This window comes from Aspergillus pseudodeflectus (genome assembly GCF_044049435.1).
Source record: "Aspergillus pseudodeflectus strain CBS 756.74 chromosome Unknown BJX68scaffold_75, whole genome shotgun sequence".
In the NCBI taxonomy this organism is placed as follows: domain Eukaryota; kingdom Fungi; phylum Ascomycota; class Eurotiomycetes; order Eurotiales; family Aspergillaceae; genus Aspergillus; species Aspergillus pseudodeflectus.
The window spans coordinates 33855-51060 of record NW_027263851.1 but is presented as its reverse complement, the minus strand read 5'-3'; the positions used below and the strand labels follow the sequence as shown (position 1 = coordinate 51060).

Genomic DNA, 17206 nt, shown 5'->3' with positions numbered 1-17206 from the left:
GCACAGCTTCCAAGAACCAATACTCCACTTAAGATGGAAGCTATAGCATAAAAGCGCTGGTTTTATGGTTTCATGTATGTCAGCCTAGATTAAATAGATTTCATTACTTGACTAGAAACCGGCTACATGGTCCAGAAGAAGCAAAGGTAAATGCTAGTATTGCAGTCAAAGCTATTGTGCTATCGAGGATAGCATCTCGTCGTACAGAGCCGCTCAATCCTCACCATCCACCGAAAGCCCCGGGATCTGCCCATTGCGGAACAGATCAACAAAGATCTGATGGTCCCTTCTCGCCTGCGCGCTATACCGATGCGCGAAGTCAACCAAGGCCTCTGTAAACCCCTCTTCATCTGCAATGACCGCGTCGATGGCCTTCTCCGGAGAGAAGGGCACCAACTCAGAGTGTCTCCCATCATCATCACCAGCCCCGTGCATCATCGCGGTCGCGCGGCCAAGATCAGCAACGACGGCTGTCATCTCTTCGAGGTTGTTGATGTCCGACCAGTCGAGGTCGACGGCGTAAGGCGAGACTTCAGCGACGAGCTGACCGACACCATCAATCTCAGTCCAGCCCAGCCAAGGGTCTGCATGGGCTTGGAGAGCGCGCTGGGAAATGACAGTGCGATGGCCCTCGTGGTGGAAGTAGCCCGTAGCAGCGGTGTTGGTAACATGGCGGGAGACAGCTGCAGCGGTGGATTGCTTCATGTAGATGACGACGTCGTTTTCGATGGCTTCGCTCTTCCCTTCGAGGAGGATGTTGTATGAGGGGAGGCCGGCAGATCCGATACCGACTCCGCGACGGCCGACAACGTCCTTGACGCGGTAGGCGGCGGAGCGATGGCTCTTTGAGTCGGGAAGGGTGTCAAGGTAGCGATTGAATGCGTCGACGACCTTTTCGCGCGCGGCGTCGTCGAGCGGGACTGCGCCGCCGCCCTGGGTGAAGCGTCGCTCGTAGTCGTGGATCTCCGTCATCGAGTCGAGGAGCCCGACGCGGGTCTGCATCCGGGCGTCGCGCAGAGCGTCGAGCAGCGGGCCCTTGGCGGTGTCAAGTGTGAAGCGAGGGACCTGCGCATGGTCCTCGAGCGTGGCCAGCGTGTGGATGCGCTCACGGTACGCGGCAGCATACGCGCGAACGAGGTGGGTAATCTGCTTATCGCTCAGGGCCTTCGCATACCCAATCAAACCGATCGAGGCAACGAAACGCTTGACGTCCCAGGTAAAGGGCCCTACATACGCCTCGTCGAAGTCGTTGACGTTGAAGATGAGTCGGCCCTGGGAGTCCATATAGGTGCCAAAGTTCTCGGCATGCAGGTCGCCGTGGATCCAGATCTGGCTAGTCTGCCCATCCAGAAATTTGTCTGTAGCCTGCTCTTTTTCCATGTCGTGGTAGAACAGGCAGGCTGTGCCGCGGTAAAAGGCAAACGCTGAGGCAGCCATCTTGCGGAACTTCACCTGGAACGCGGTCGGGTCGGCGGCGAGGAGCTCGCCAAAGGCCGTCCCAAAGACATCCAGAATGGCCTGGCCGCGCTGTTCCGTGTCGGAGTTGTCAATCGTCATTTTGATTCTCTGGTTTGATCGTTGTGATTCTGCTCCTCGGACAAGCGCTGGGGGTGAGGGGAATCTTATAGCTGGCAGCTCGACGTGGCCGGCAAACAAAAAAGCTTGCCAGCTGGCAGTGGCAGTGGCAGTGCAGACCCCTGCTAAGCTACTAATTCACCTCGCTAGACTCTTGGCCCGGGTCTGAGGGAGTTGTCATTGTTCAGCTCCGCCACAGGGTCCATCCCAAGAGTCTCGGCGTGTCTCGAGCGAGCTCCACCATGAGCTGGCCAAGACAGCGCCGCAAAACGTCGATTAAACCATCTTCAGAGACGACAAACATGACATTTCGTCCATTGAGTTGCACTGAGTAGGAAAACAAGGGGAATTAAGAGTCGCAGGTCCCTACTTTTGCGTAACGCCCGGATTCGTTCACATGCAGAGCCAAGACTGTCTTGAAGTAATGGTGGAGCTGAACGTCAGCACTCACCAGACCTGACAGCTCACCCTGCAGATCGCTGTCAAACTGATTTAGGCCAGTCGAGAATCATTACCCCGCATGCGGCTGTGTTATTATCTTTTCGAGTAACATATCGTTCCAGTACCACTTCGTTCCAGCCTAAGCCGAAGGGCGATTGACTCATCGTATACCCACCATTGAGGGCACAAAACAAAGAAGTCTGGATGGGAGGCAAAATATGTTTGCTCGCTGCAGCGGTGACAAGGGAAAGGTAGGATCTAGACCAGCGGAGTGTAGCGATGATCCGCCCAATACGACAAACAGAGACAATGAGGGGCTCGGATACCCCTCGCTCAGCACGCCACATTCGCACATGTAGACAAACACGCGTCGGCCTGGACGCGATGTGCATGGTAGTTTGATCTCATCATTGGTTGTATACTTCACACAGCGGATCGCCCCATAATACCAAGTTGAGGCCAAGGAACTCGCTTTAACTAGGCAGGGTAAGCCAAAGGACTGGCGCGGATCGCTCCGGCTTAGCAACCGGGGTATAGTTGACCAGATATAGCAGCAGGGAAGGGGGCAGCTAGCTCGCCCCTTCCACCGTTGACAGCTTTCCAGTGTAAATGGACGCAGTGCAATCTCTACCAACGTCCCATCGGCACGTAACCCATAGGACCTGAACGTACAATGCTACCGGTATCTCAATGATCCTGCAACCCGCTACGGACTAATTTGATATCGGCTCGGGTCTTTTATGAGGATGAGAATGTCGGAACTTTGCGATATAGATAGTAATAAAGATGTGGCTCAGCGACGAGATGAGGTTCTCTAATCAGGTAATGGAGAATAGCCTTTGTGTATTGGGCGTTTTACCCAAACGGGTTGCCTTAAATGGTTTACTCCCTGTGAGTGCAGGTCGAGGCCGCAATCCGACTGGTTTAGGCAAATCCATCCTCTGTCGACGCACCAAATGTATCCAAGTCGGCTGATGGCTACCGCATGGTCGATAGTACGAGAAGAACATGTCGTCTGATATAGCCAGGGCCCCAGCAAGCTGGGTCGTAGCTGGATTTGTCATCGTTAGCGGCGACTGCCGTAGAAAAGTATTAGTCCAGCGGATCCTAGGAGAGTTAGTCGACACCTCGGGCCGTTGCGAGTCATTTCCAGGACGCCGAAATACTGAACCCTAATCCGGTGGCTCTCGCCGCTTGGTTCAAGGTGTGACTGTAGTATGGCGAGTCGACGAGCGTGGTGTGGCATTGTCTGCAGAGAGATTCGCGCTGTCCTTCCGAGCAGGCTTCGAACACTGTGGTAGCCCGGCTGGTGTGGGACAGGTCGGCATCAAGCGTGAATAGGAAGAAGTATTGCGCATCCGTTCCACGAGCGCATGCACATCAGCGAGTAACGGCGGCGGTAAGAGCAGTAAAGATAGTCAGCTTCCTGCTATTTTTAGCAACTGCGGTAGCAGGATCCAGGTCATATAGCGTTAGGTAGGCTTTAAGTAGGGACCAGGCACTGGAAATACAGGCTCCCGGCCCATAGCCTGTGCTCTGGGCGTCAGATTGCCACTGGGTATCGGGGCCACCCTACTGCAGGAACAATGGGAGATATAAGAGCGTTTTTAGCTGATGAACCTTAGCGAACCGATACAGCCGGGCGGTTCTCTCTTCCGCAGCTGAACAGGCCATGATACGCGACATGCTCAGGTAGTTTGATGGCAGTTGGGCGGTAAGACCATCGATCTCTTCATTCACTTTGATCACAGCCGAGAACGAGATGCCAGTAGGGGAATGGAGGCAGTCGCTTGCTCGGGTACTTATGAGGACCATGTGTCGGTCGAGAATGATCGGGTCTGATCGTTCAATTGGGGTGATCGGCAAGTAGCACAGATGGTCTGGTATGGAATAAGGAAGTGCAACCAGTAGACTCAGTCCTGTATTTCTAATCCTGAACTCGCGTATTTATCGACGAGCAACGAGGGAGGGGCTAGAAATCAGTACATGAATGACATGTTGGGTCTCCTCTTTGAATGGCTAGGAGGGGCACGAGTCCCATTCCACCTCCTCGCCCCGACCATTCAGCCACGGCAAACAAGCATTCCACAAAGCCCTGGCTTCCCCATCCTCCCCAACACTCATCAGTTGCTCTCATATCTTCCTATCCGCCCTCTCACACCACCCCAAAAAAGGCAACAACGATGAAATCCGCATACCCCGGCTGCGCACCCACAAATAACGGTCCAGTTTGCATCTGGCTCTCGTCCTCCCTACGGCCTCTTATCGTGCGGACGACCACCGCAAACCCTTTCTTCACCGCATCTACCATCGTCCGAAAACTTTCTTCATCCACGGCCCTAATCTCCCGCAACGGCATCCGGGATTTCAACGACCGAGCCCGGACAAAATACTCGCGGCCCTTGGGATCCAGAAACTCCGCAACAGGGGGAACGAGGACCCGCAAGCCTGGTGCAATCACATGAGTAATAAGTCGATCAACAGCTAGGGCAAGCGGGTAGCTCGCAACACCGGAGGGGAATAACGTTGGGATCGGCGCGATTCAGTGAACGAGTGCATTAGTGCCCCATGTGAATTTAGTGGGGAGACGAGCGAGGAGGGTCGAATTGCCGGGAGGCTGTGTGAGTGAAGGGGCTGTCCTTTGGACCGTTGAGCGGGGCGTCCAGGGAGTAGAGGATGGGGGCAATGTCGGGGTATGAGATCCAGGACTGGGTGTATGGAATATTCCTGAAGTTCAGGACTCTAGGCCGCTCACGTAGTACCATGTCACCTTGGAGAACTGAATAGCCACAACCACCGACTCTGTGGTTCCCACAGCGGTTGGCGATCTTCCACGAGGTGACTTGTAAGTTATAACTGTGCATCAAAAGGCCAGTAGCATTCCTCGGAGACCAACCAGCTCTCACGGAAGAGGGCCCCAATGAGTAGATTTGGCCGCTAGAACGCGGTTAATACGCAGATGTTGTTATGAACAATGATTTGCCGAGGCACAAAATCACATTTGGAGGTTTTTTTCCCCTTGGCCGACCATAAACACTGAACACTCTTCTCCTGTCGATCGTCGCTCTCGCCTGATCGAGCGGTCCAGAACCTCTGCCATGATTGGTCTGCTGCAGGGATATCACATTCTCACAGGCGCCCGGACCCCTGGCGCTTACATGGCGCCAATAAGGCACCGGCCCGGACCACTCCGTGTTAACAAAGAAAGTCAGTTCTCCGGAAAGAAGGCGCGATGCGCGAGTCATAGGACATTGCAAATAGGGCATTCTGGTTCTGTACCGGTGCCCATTGAGCCGCTGCTGGTTGTGAAATTCCATTGCTATTATACCCACCGTGGTCATTCCCTGCAGGGCTGAAACAAAACTCGCAGGGTTTTGAGTCATGAGAGCCAACAGCTAATTTCGGATGCACATTTCATTTGGGGCGCGGATTGATATGCATGAACACCTGGATCAGCGGTAACAGGGCACTCGCTTCTCCTCACTCCTAAAAGCACAGTCCCATGTCCCCAGACGCTTTCCACTCAACATCCTCCCTTCCCATGAGCGTATGATTATATCCCAGCACAGCTTGATTTGACCTCAATCGCCTTTGACCTTCCGCGATAGATGACGTCTGGACCTCGACATCGATGCCTGCATGGATTCACCACCACCCAGCCTAACCCAACGTGGCACGCTCACATTAGTCGGCTGGGTCTCCGAGCCCGACGGCAGAGGCACCCTGGGCCTCCTAACAACCTGCCTCACAACAATCTTCCTCTGTACCTGGGTCGTGATCCACCCACGCGTCTACTCCAGCGAGACCTTCGCAACGGCCCACAAACTCGCCCTCCTCCTGAAAACCCTTTTCGCACCCGAATTCATCGCCGTCGAGGGCCTCCAAGAGTGGGCGCAATGCAGACGAATGGTGGACGACTGCGCTGCATACTCCAATGGCGAGTTCCAGCTCGTCCACGCATACTACGTTAGTATGCTCGCGCTGCGGTATCGGTCTCCAACCACAGGCGATGGTGGTCGTGGTGGTCGTGGTGGTCGTGGTGGTCGTGGTGGTCGTGGTAGCAATAAAGTCATCTGGCCGAACCAATACACCTGGCTCCTGCAATCGGGCCTAATAACGTGGTCCTCCACGCACGCTAGTTGGGGAATGACCCTGCCGCAGATCCGCGACAAGAACAAGAGCGACAGCATCACGAAACTGATCACTGTGTTCCAGGTCCTCTGGTTCGTCGCGACGTGTATCATGCGGGCCGCGAATGCCCTCCCGCTCTCGCAGCTCGAGAGCATGACGCTGAGCTACATCCCGCTGTTTGCGGTTACGTATTTCTTCTGGTGGGAGAAGCCCAAGGATATTCTGGCTCCGACGGTTGTGGACCTTCCGGAGATGTCGCTGGAGCAGAGGCAGGTGTTTGAGGGGATGGCGCTATCTGACAGGTTTGACGAGGAGAATGCGCAGAGCTCGTATTGGAATGTTTGGGCGCTTACGCCGAGGGTCTTTGAGAAGGAGGCGAGGGATAGAGCCTTACGTGAGGCGAGACGGGGAGCTCTCGAGAGAGCTGAGCTGGTGCAGCGGGGGACCAAGTCCGCTGTGTCGACGGCGAGTGAGGTTCGTGGGCCTGGAGACGTCGAAATCGAGCTCGAGAAGGAAATCGTCGTGGCGCACTGGGATCCCAGTCTATACCATTCAAAAATCATCCGGTCGCTATGCTCGCTCTTTGCCGCATCGTTTGGCGCACTGCATCTCGCGTGCTGGAATACGGCGTTTCCCACACTTTTCGAGAAGTGGCTGTGGCGCGGCTCGGCTTTCGCCTCCATCGTCTCACTGTTGGCGTTTATGCATCATGAGAAAGTCGTCCTCCGCTGGGAAGGCCTCCGGACAATTATTTGCATTGGTTCGCCCGGAATCTATTTCCTCAGTCGCATTGTCATGATGGTCGAGGTGTTTGTCACAGTGAGGGCCGTTGATCCGACGATTTATGACACTTATGAGATTGCGAATTATGGGATTCATCTTTGACCATAGATTTAGGACAGGACCTCTTATTGGTAATATTTAGGATAATTTCTATTACAAAGCGAGTCTATCAGCAGTTCAGGAATCACTGTATGCACACTTGCCAACATAAGGCTCCATCTCTTCCCTAAGATTCGCCATTTCTGCCTGAACATATTCGCTCTACCTGTTTACCGTAAAGTCTGGATCCGCCGCTTCAAAATGCCTCATGACAGCCATTGTAATGATCGGATATCCCATAACAACATCGTGCAGCCCCGTCTTCAGAATCTCTTCACGGATAACGCCATGCTCAGTCCGCCACTCCATCACCGTCCCCGCCGCGCCGAGGTCAACCCGCGACTCAATCTTCTTTTCCTGAAGCTGGTCATATGTGATTCCCACAGGCACGGACCCGTTAACCGCGTGCCAGAAGAGAACCTCGCTATGATGCGATGGGATATCCCAGTCGTCCTCCGCGTGGATGATCGTAACCCTGTACTTCTCCTCATTAACCTCATTCATCCGCACATACTGCGCGATGCGCTCGTTCGAAAGCCACTTATCGCGGATAAATCTGAGAAGATAGTCGAACACGGCAGGGAACCGCGCAAGCGGCGACAGAATCGGAATCGTCCCGGCAACGCGATACGTCGAGACGAGGGTCGGCGCGTTCACAAACGGGGCAACAAGAACGGTTCCCGCAAAATTCGTCGGCGGAGACTGTGCAGCGAAATGGTGCGACACCGCAAGACTCGCCGCCGTTCCCATTGATTGCCCGAAGATGACGATTCGCGATGCGGGGATTCCTGCAGTCCGCATCGCCCAGTTCACGACTGTCAGTGAGTCTTCGATTAGCCCTTCCTCCGATGGTGTCCCTTTACTCCGTCCGAAGCCGCGATAGTCGAATGTGAGCACGTGGATTTTCCCTGGGTGCCCCGCAGACAGCGCACGGTAATTCGGGACCCGGTAGCCCGAGCCTACTGTGCCAGCCGCGCCGTGGAAGTGAATAACAAGTCGGGCATCCGGATCTTCGCGAAGCAGTTGGAAGGCGAGTCGCGAGGTGATGTCGGAGACGTGGCCCGTGGGTTCGGCGGTTAGTGCGAGCTCGTTTTTGCGGTAGAGTTCGGTGGGGAGGATGTGCCAGGCGTACAATAGTTCATCAGCGGGTGTTTTTATTGAAAAGGGCGTCACCTGGTTTTTGAGAAAGCCAAAGTGTTCGGGGACGTCGAGGTCTTTGAACCAGGTCATTTGGATTGCGTGCAGATAGACGGCGTGGGACTGGAATGTGACTGTCGTGAGCAGGCCGAGGAATACGGCATATATGCCGACTCCGGCTGCTATTGAGACAAAGGCATATTTGAAAAAGGACCCGATAAAGTCGTCGACCCCCATGATGGAACACGATTGATGGGGATGGTCTTGGTGATAAGAATGGCGGGGGAGATGAAGATGTTGTCGTCGTGTTTGTTGTGAGATGCCCGGCGCTTATAGGCCTGACCAATCAAATCGAGTGAGCGAGCCAACAGAAACTCAGCGGGTCGGCGCTCGGACCACTTCCGCCGGGCCGCTTCTTGAATTCCGAAATCTTTTGATGCAGTCTGAACTGCAAATCGAAGCAACAGAATGAATTCATCAATTTAATCGATTCATGGTTCTCGTCGCTGTACGTAGAGTAATGCTTGCCGTAAAACATACATGTGGTGGAGGATTATCTGCTCTGGAATCTTCGCACCTCACCTAGGCTGATATATATTTTGCTGACCGCAGATAACGGATTACAGATTCATGGACAAGATGAGAAGAACTCGCATTACCAAAGCGCGTATTGTGATCTATTTGAAGGTCAAACAGTAACATCATAAGGTAACAGAGAAGGGAGATATCTACCTAAACACATGTGGCATCAAAGTCCGCCCATTAAACTCCCAGATCCTTCGACCGCCCACCGTGTATGCGACAACAAGATCATTCATCCCACTGCCAGCCAATCCGCATATGCTTCTGATTCGGTCAAAGACGGCGTCGTTATCTTCTTGAACCTCTCGCGCAACTCCCGTCTGGCGCTTAGATATTCGCTCTTTTGCCCCAAGAACGTATGTTCATCATCCATGGAGGTTAATATCCATAACGTAGGCCTGAGAAGCCCACTCCGTAAGATTCATCGACCTCTGCTGCGGCGTCTAGAGCGTCACTCTTGTCGCCGTGTATACGCGCAACGAAGAGTTTGCGGACGAATGTGTCGTGACTTTCTGGTCGCCCGTCGGTGACGCTGCGGTTGTTGCCATGAAGCTCGCAGAGTGTACCCTCTCCTTCATCATCTCCTACTTGTAGCGCCCAATGTTCGTATTTTGGGCCGGGGCGATGATATAAGACGACGAATAGTTTCGGGTCGTATTCCAGGGCGATATAGTTCTCGTATTTGATTGTGGTGTATCCGAGACGCTGGTACGAGGTGGAAGCTAATGAAACTATCAATAGAAATCTTCGATCCAAGCTTGATTATTGTGACAACCTTGTATAGGACGGAAGCTGTCAGTTACGCAACTGGCCGGTGGCACCTGCAAACCCGAAATCTCAACGCGCGACGCGAGATCCAGATTGACCGATCACAGCGCGATATTCGTCGCCCTAAGACCTGGGGTTTTTGGGCGGAAGTGGCGAGGAATGCGGGAGTGAGGGAGCAGTAGTTTGCTGCCCTAAGAGAGTCTTCTTGCTTGATGCTCCCTCCGCAACCCAAGCTGATTTCGCTTTTATTCGTGTCAAATAGGATGGGCTAGATAACAAGCGAGTGTCCTCTTTGGGCACAAGGGACGCGATTAGAGCCAGAGAAGGTCCCTCTTCATTGGTACAGAAGTGGTTGATGATGGACAAAAGTACCAAATAAGTTGGGGAGTCAAGCCGAAAATGGGTTGGACCTGCCTTCTGACAGAGCGCTTAAAAGTAGATATGGGGTACATTATTGGTGCAATTCAGAGATGGACCCACTGCTCAGGCAAGAGGCTCCGAACCCCTCGAAGCAGGCCGGCCATCTCCTTTAACCGCAATTGCCATCGTCGATGACCATGATCAACCTCTCCAGGCAACTTTGGCAGCTTGGTAATCGAAGAGTATCTGCGAAATATGGTACTGCGGTGTTCACTCAGAGAATGAGATTCTTTTCCTCTTTTCGGCTAGACACGCCGCAGGCGACAGGCGCTCGCGATCCAGAGATCTACCTCGAAAAACAGAGTGGCCTAGGTGAGCTTCCTCTATAATCACATCAGTCAAACATGTCCAATATTATCAGTACTAACAGTGTCAATCTAGAACAGCGAATCTCCGAGCAAGACTTTTATCGATAGACCAGGCATCGATGGCTGTAAGCGATTCGCTTGGTATTTTGGCGCTGCGGTTGATTGTCGCTCAAATGCAGATTCAATGAAGAGTGTGAACTCTCAAAACGCTATCTGAAATTTAATATAGGCCGACTCCTCGATGTCGCAGTCAATGTTTGCGATGGAGCCCGGTATTGTAGGTTCTGCTTTCCCCATCAAGCTAGCATAGCAGCAATCGATGGCTGACTCGATGCAAGGCACCAAAATCACCAAATGTGTGGAAGGCCTATATAATAAAGGGTTCATCATGAGAATGGATAACGGATCGGAGGTCTTTGCAAAACTTCCAAACCCGAATGGTGGCCCTGCGCATTTGTCCGTCGCCTCCGAGGTCGCCACGCGTGAGATGGTAAGATGTTTGGTCCCAATCCGTCATTCCTCAGCCACTAAAGTTGATAGCTTCGTGATGTATTTGACCTTCCCATCCCCAGGGTACTGTCTTGGTCCTCCGATGCAGCAAACACCCCAGTCGAGGCCGAATATATCATTGAAGAAAAGGCTCTTGGCGTACGACTAGGTTCTGTCTGGCATGAATGGCCTCGGGAGATGAAGCTACAGATAATAGTTCAAGTGGCGGAGCTGGAGAATAAATTGTCCACGATTCGCTTTGACAGCCACGGTTGCATTTATTTCAAAGAAGACTTGCGTTCCCTTGTTGGCGAAGCAGAAGACATTCATACACCAAACCTTGAATCCGGCGTCCTTGAACGCTTTGCGATTGGACCAACGAACTGTGGCGTGACACAAGGAAGGACATGAAATTCGATCGCGGACCTTGTAAGTAGGCGATTCCCCATTTCGCCGTCTAACATTGTGTCTCTGCTCCGTAGGGAAAGATGCTACGGAATACAATCGAGCAATTGGCCGAAATGAGATGGCGTGGATCAAGAAACATGCTACTCCCCGAACAAACCATTACGGGCCAAAACAAAACAGAGAGCTCCCTGAAGATGGTATCTCCCTCTTGGAGAATACATGCAAATATCCTCCTATCTTGTTCCCCAGCAGGGTGACGAACCATCTTCCGCCAACGTTCTCTGGCACCGGGACCTTCACCTGGATAACATCTTCGTCGATCCAGATACCTGTCGGATCACCCGCATCGTTGACTGGCAAGCCGCGTGCGTCGCCCCGCTATTCTACCAAGCTGGCGTTCCCAGGCTATGTAGACACGCTGGACCCGTTCGAGAAGCTTGGGTCGTCCCCGAACGCCCAGCAGATTTCGAGAGCCTGCCAGAAAACGAGCAAAAGCGGATCGACGATGACTTGGAGAGCGAAACCTTGCATAAATACTACGAGGCACAAGTATACAAGCGGTCCCCTCTGCATTGGGCGGTCCTCCAGCAGCGGACAATACCAATCCTCCGGAAACCTGTTTGGCTCGTGAGCGGCGTATGGGAGAACCGCGACTTGTTTTTCCTTCGCGAGGCCCTCATGGATATTACAACGCACTGGAGCGAGTTCTTCGCGGACATTACTTGTCCGATTGAGTTTAGCGGCGAGGACATTGAGTGGCATTCAAAGGAAGAGGAAAATATTAAAGGCGTGGGCCAAATGATGTTAATGTTCCGGCAGCAGTCTGTGCTCCCTGTGAATGGGATGGTGGGCCCTGGCGACTACGAGCTGGCGTGTGAGAACTATCGGAAATTCAAGGAGACTTTTATCGGGCTGGCGCAGGATGAGGAGGAGCGGGAGCTGTTTAGGAATCTATGGCCGTACAAAGAGCCTGTGGATACCTGAGATTGGACAATCCAGCATCGAGCGTAATTCCAAGTGGCCCGGTTTCGGGCATATGTGATGCGAGGGGCGTAACCTGGAATTAGGATTGTAGATTGAGCTCTCGGGCCTAGTGATATTTGCAGCGGGTGACTGTATATTCCGAACATTTGCCTCTTGACTGGAGTAACTCTGCCTTGATCAAAGATATAACACGTGTATTGTTAAATGATACACCCATGATCTCGCGTATCCGTAGGGAGGCAGCGTACTAAAAGTGCATGGCTTTGACTGCTGCTACTGGTTAGTGTGCTGGGTCCAATGGACGGACAGGCGATCCAGGCCAAATGGAAGGTCCTTGCTGCAAGCCCACTCAAGGCCTTCATAATAAACTGGGTGGGCGGAGCGAGTTACACAGGTTCTGCAGGTCATCTTCGTAACCAGTAAGGACATAATTTGTCCTATTGCACGAGGATATTGAGGTTTCGGCGTCCAAAAGCCTTGATACTTGGCGAGGAGTGTCATATCGTCTCCCTGGCTGTTGGGACTTGGTCGGGGATAGTGTGAAGCGGTGGACCGCAAGCAAGATAAAATCGGTCGGACTGCGCTCTTTCACCCTGTTTTGCTGGCCACCAGAAGACAGTCATTCCTCAGCTCATTATGGTAGCCGGGAAATTGATATCGAGGCCTGTGCCTGTCAGTCATCAAGCAGTTGTTCCCTTAACCTGGGATACCCCTGGACAAACCAACAGTGATCGCCATCATACCTGTGCAGGAATGACTTCATCGCCCACTGTAGACCAGGTTTTAAATAGACACTGCTAGTACCGTCCAGGCCAGCGCAACCTTTCGCCTAAAGTAAATGTGTGACGTTGAACACAGCACTTCCATGCAAGGGCGAGAGTTGAGTTCCATGCCCGCTGCAGCAGCTGATCTACCACGACCAATGAGTTTAGCGAGATACGTCAGCGTGGGGATGAATGAGTGCAAACTTGGATATTGCGGCCCTTGCAGAGCAACCGGGCTGGCAGCTGTGCTTATCCCCATTATCCATTCCAGACAGCAGGTCTATGGCACCGCGCTGCGCCGAAGGATTGGTAGATGGCGAAGTGCACTAGCTTTCCTGCGTAATTTTGGCTGACAAACCATAGACGACACTGATTTACCTCATTGCTCGTGGTGGTACATCAAGGTGAGAATAATGGCCCCGAGAGCCAGCATCCAACAGCTCGGCGCGAAGGCATCTGATATACTCCCGCTCCCGTGCGTCTCAGTCCAACCTATAGCGAATATGAGAGATCCGACTCCAATGATGCCTTCTATCGCTGCAATCCTGGCCCATGATAGAGTCTCAATAAAGGCAAGGCACCATCCTTCGCGTAGGTGGTCATTGGGCCCCAACGAGAGGAAGTTGTCCCGTTTCGGGACAGTATCGCGGTGAAACAGCTTTGACCCCGCATGGTCTGGATTTTCGAGAAAGTGCATCAAGGCTTGTCGGGGAATTGGAGGGTCTACATGCGCGGGGCGAGGGGAGTATTCGTAATCGACAGCGAGTTTGCAGCCTGTTTCGCATGACGCGCGGCCACATTGAGGCCAGTCCTCCTCGGCCTTGCAATTGAGTGCTATCTTGTCGCTGTGGTAGATGTAGAACTGGAGTCAAATGGTTAGATGCTCGATTAAGCAGGTGGGTCTCAATGGTAGCTCACCTGTTTCCATTCTATGTGTGAAAGGCTGCGCAGTCGTATCCATTTCCAGTGTTTCCGAGCGGCATTGTAGACGTGGCCCATGCTCCGGTACAATTGCTCGTCTGTTGTCGTATTTTGGATGTCCAAGTGGACGAGTCGGTCTTTCCTTCTATATGACGGTATCGCAAGGAGTAGGTATTTTGCGTCGGCCGCCCTTGTCTGAGCGGTGTTGCCAGACTGTGGAAGGGCATGCGGCGTTGTTATATTGTGGGACTTCCCACCCGCTCTAAACACTTTACGAAACAGCATAGTTATCGCCTGGGAAAATTGAGCAAGTAGTGTTGGTTTTGGTGTGACCACAGATGTTGACCCGCTGTTACTTATTTGAGCTTGATTTAGCTGGTGAACCCAGTCAGTCGCTGCACCGGGAAACATCTCTCTAACCGTCTCAGTGAATGTACGTTGGCAATGTTGCTGCAGGACCAATTAGTGAAATCACCACTACACAACGTCTCTCGACAAAACTCACGCATGTCCATGTCAACCGTCCGGAGCCACGGGGGTTGTGTGATCGAAACAAACGCTCCAGAAGCGTCTCAAGAAATGTTCTTACTAGAAAAAGGCCAACAGTTGCAGATGACCTGGGAATGGGTGACACTACAACGCCCAAAGACCGCCCTCGTGCGCTATACATCCAATCAACGTAAAGTTCATTCGGTTCCCCGACGATTAATCCTTGGATTGAACTTTCAGCGTAGGGTTGACTCGTCAATGATGCGGCAAGATATATCAGGAACTCTGTCACCAGTTCAAATTCTTTGGTTGCGGCGAGGTTGTTGACGCGGCCCAGCAGCTCCAATGATGCTTTCGCGATCAATTCGGCTCCTATCAGCGCCATGGTACCTTGACCGAGCTCGCCTGCAATCTCAGGAGAGATAGGATTGCTATGAGGAACGAGTGTCGCCTCATTGCACACTCCCAAAGCCAGAATTACACACAGCGAGCCCGGATCAATTGCTTCCCCTTTGGATTGAAGATGCTTTGTCATTTGCACACTCCAATGCGACTCTATGAAATCCCACAGCGGAATCCCCAGTGTTTTGTATTGCCTCTCATAGGCATTTAGGAGGACCTCAAAATTGTCCGAAAGCAAGCGCTCCTCATCGTGGATTTCATCCGCGTCCACTCTACTGAATGGCTGCAAATTCAAGGTCGAGTCCTCGCGACAACAGGTATGAGTTAATCCAAGAGCGTCAAATGTGATCAGCCTTAGCACGGACCGCACAACTTGTGCTGGAGATCCCCCATGATTTATGGCGTTCAACAGTATAATCTCGTAGACGCCTTTCACCAGGTCATGCATGTAGGATTCCTCCCTTATGTCTTCCCTAGTAGACAGGAGCTCGATGGTTCCACGTACGTGGCGTAGAGCTACGGCGAGTGGAGTGCAGCCACCGGTAGAGCAATGACAGATGCAATGGTCTGTTACCGGGGACCTAAAAGAGGATCCCACCAGCAAGCGGCTTGAATCATGAAGATCATGAATAGATTTGTATACCTCATCAAGAGCTTCGCCAAGGAGCTTGCTGAGTCGCCGTTTCTCATAGCACATTGCGGTAAATTTGTGCATGAGATTGAGGCAGATATGATGACACACGGAGGTTGAATTACTTGAGATGACCTTTTGGACATCTGCACCATGATCAATCAACCATTCGGCCCGACTTAGTGACGCTTGAAGAGGGGATCCGACATTCCAGGCCACCAGAGGAGTGTGGCCAAACTGATCCGGGACGTCAATCTCGCGGAATCCAGCTCCCCATAACCCCTCCATATGACGAGGGCTTAGTGCGGGTGCATGAAACACTGACTGCACATGTGTGACTCCGTGATGGTACGAACGAATCTTGAACCCGTGTTGACTGAATAGACTGCACAATGGCAACAGGCTGATGTCTGGTAGCGTCCAGGGCAATAATCCCAGCTGCTTGACGTCCTCGGGTGGTAGGACCTCAAAGGCGAGGTCACGTAGGTACTGCCGTCGCTTAACAAGCTCCTCGATGAGGAAGTTACTCATACTGCTTCCACTGGATACAGAGATTATCGCGGATGTTATAGGAATACCCAGCCTGAGTAACGATATAACCGATTCGACGGAGTCGAGCCGTGCGGCGTGAGCCATGACAAGGAGCATCAAGGCCGGTTTTCTTCGCAGATCAGGCCAGGCGTCTAGAATACGCCCAAGTCTCGCCGGATCACCTGCTGCGGTGTAACATAATGCGCCTTTGAGATTGTCAGGTATTTTGAACGAACGGTTCAGTTTCGCCCTACGTCCTGGTTTAGGCCCGTTCTCGTCATATATCGCGAATTATTGGAGACGCTTCTGGATCTCTGCATGAAGTTCCTGGGCTCCCACGTGCCTCCCTGACTGGAGCGGGGTTTCAAGAGTTTCCTGACCCACGCTGTGCACGTTCCCAGCGGGATATTTGCTGGGGGTAGATTCTGAGTCCGCTAATGCGTTCGACTGAGGTGTAGAATCAAGGGCGCTCTGGATGGTGTGAATCGGACAGCCTGTCAGGTCAGACGGAGACCTAAAGGGAGGAGCCTTTTAGCGTACCTTTTGTATGGCGAACCGACAGGAGCTTAACGCTCTCCGGCATTGAAAGCTTTTGCGCAACCAAACCGCAGGATTCGTGGCAGTCGGAGAAAAATTCGACCATCTCACGCATTCTCTCCCCGGGACCGCGCGCGAGTAAGATGGCTAAGGGATGATTCTGTCCATCAGCGCCGAGATCATATAGACCACAGCCCATCTCAATGAGGAAAAGCAGCAGTTGAAACTGATATAATACTTCGGCAGCCGTAAGAGGAGTGATGGAGCAAACGACCTGATATATTTAGCCGTAGAGCTACTGGTGGAACTGATACAACGTACGCCGAGTAGAGATCTTCCATCGTATTGCTCGTCCGTTGGTTGCGACTCCGATGCAGCGAACGCTTGGCGTAACTCCTGAAGGATTTTCGTCGAAAAAGAAGCAACTTCAGTGTCGGTGGCTCCCCAAGGTGGCATGCGTTGGAGAATGCCAAAAGCACCAGATCCATTAGGCACACGTCGCTTGATAGCTAAATGAAAAGACCACCCCGCAGCTGAGGAGCGTAGAGTGCCCTGTATCAGCCTATTAAGCCATTCCCTATGGAACCGAACTACTCTGACCGAGTTTGACCCTTCGGGTTCCTCATAGAACACACAGGACGGGAGATGATGGTTTGATTGAAGGCGACCTTGGGGATAGACCCGGGTGGGACAGACGCAGGCTGTAACCAACATTGCTCCCCCGTCAACGGCCAAGGTGTCACCAAGCAGGCTACCAGAGCGCCGAATAAGACTGCCATCGCTGGTACCAGGTGGAACGCTCGGAC

General features: G+C 52.7%; 7 protein-coding genes across 7 annotated transcripts; 2 read left to right on the top strand and 5 right to left on the bottom strand.

Annotated features, from left to right (window-relative positions):
• Nucleotides 1-59: 59 nt before the first annotated feature.
• Nucleotides 60-1610, bottom strand: BJX68DRAFT_247879 (DUF2252 domain-containing protein). The gene has a single exon (XM_071041832.1). The coding sequence runs from the start codon at nucleotides 1555-1557 to the stop codon at nucleotides 214-216; it is 1344 nt and encodes a 447-aa protein (XP_070893472.1). The 5' UTR covers nucleotides 1558-1610; the 3' UTR covers nucleotides 60-213.
• A 2425-nt stretch (nucleotides 1611-4035) lies between these two features.
• Nucleotides 4036-4781, bottom strand: BJX68DRAFT_258896 (uncharacterized protein; the record flags this gene model as incomplete). The annotated part of the gene is made up of 3 exons (XM_071043611.1): nucleotides 4036-4146; nucleotides 4178-4517; nucleotides 4606-4781. The coding sequence occupies 3 exons, from the start codon at nucleotides 4779-4781 to the stop codon at nucleotides 4036-4038; spliced, it is 627 nt and encodes a 208-aa protein (XP_070893471.1).
• An 842-nt stretch (nucleotides 4782-5623) lies between these two features.
• BJX68DRAFT_279431 (uncharacterized protein) lies at nucleotides 5624-7032 on the top strand (the record flags this gene model as incomplete). The annotated part of the gene is made up of 1 exon (XM_071048736.1): nucleotides 5624-7032. Exon 1 carries the CDS (start codon nucleotides 5656-5658, stop codon nucleotides 7030-7032), a length of 1377 nt encoding a protein of 458 aa, XP_070893470.1. The 5' UTR covers nucleotides 5624-5655.
• Nucleotides 7033-7072: 40 nt separating this feature from the next.
• BJX68DRAFT_247878 (alpha/beta hydrolase) lies at nucleotides 7073-8441 on the bottom strand. Its single transcript, XM_071041831.1, has one exon. It carries the CDS (start codon nucleotides 8401-8403, stop codon nucleotides 7192-7194), a length of 1212 nt encoding a protein of 403 aa, XP_070893469.1. The 5' UTR covers nucleotides 8404-8441; the 3' UTR covers nucleotides 7073-7191.
• A 2191-nt stretch (nucleotides 8442-10632) lies between these two features.
• BJX68DRAFT_272174 (uncharacterized protein) lies at nucleotides 10633-12125 on the top strand (the record flags this gene model as incomplete). Its single annotated transcript, XM_071047147.1, has 4 exons — nucleotides 10633-10734; nucleotides 10785-10892; nucleotides 11216-11338; nucleotides 11391-12125. 4 exons carry the CDS (start codon nucleotides 10633-10635, stop codon nucleotides 12123-12125), a joined length of 1068 nt encoding a protein of 355 aa, XP_070893468.1.
• A 1143-nt stretch (nucleotides 12126-13268) lies between these two features.
• Nucleotides 13269-15968, bottom strand: BJX68DRAFT_272173 (uncharacterized protein; the record flags this gene model as incomplete). Its single annotated transcript, XM_071047146.1, has 3 exons — nucleotides 13269-13751; nucleotides 13808-14260; nucleotides 14316-15968. 3 exons carry the CDS (start codon nucleotides 15966-15968, stop codon nucleotides 13269-13271), a joined length of 2589 nt encoding a protein of 862 aa, XP_070893467.1.
• Nucleotides 15969-16154: 186 nt separating this feature from the next.
• On the bottom strand, nucleotides 16155-16856 carry BJX68DRAFT_272172 (uncharacterized protein; the record flags this gene model as incomplete). Its single annotated transcript, XM_071047145.1, has 3 exons — nucleotides 16155-16357; nucleotides 16404-16674; nucleotides 16722-16856. 3 exons carry the CDS (start codon nucleotides 16854-16856, stop codon nucleotides 16155-16157), a joined length of 609 nt encoding a protein of 202 aa, XP_070893466.1.
• Between the last annotated feature and the right edge of the window lie 350 nt (nucleotides 16857-17206).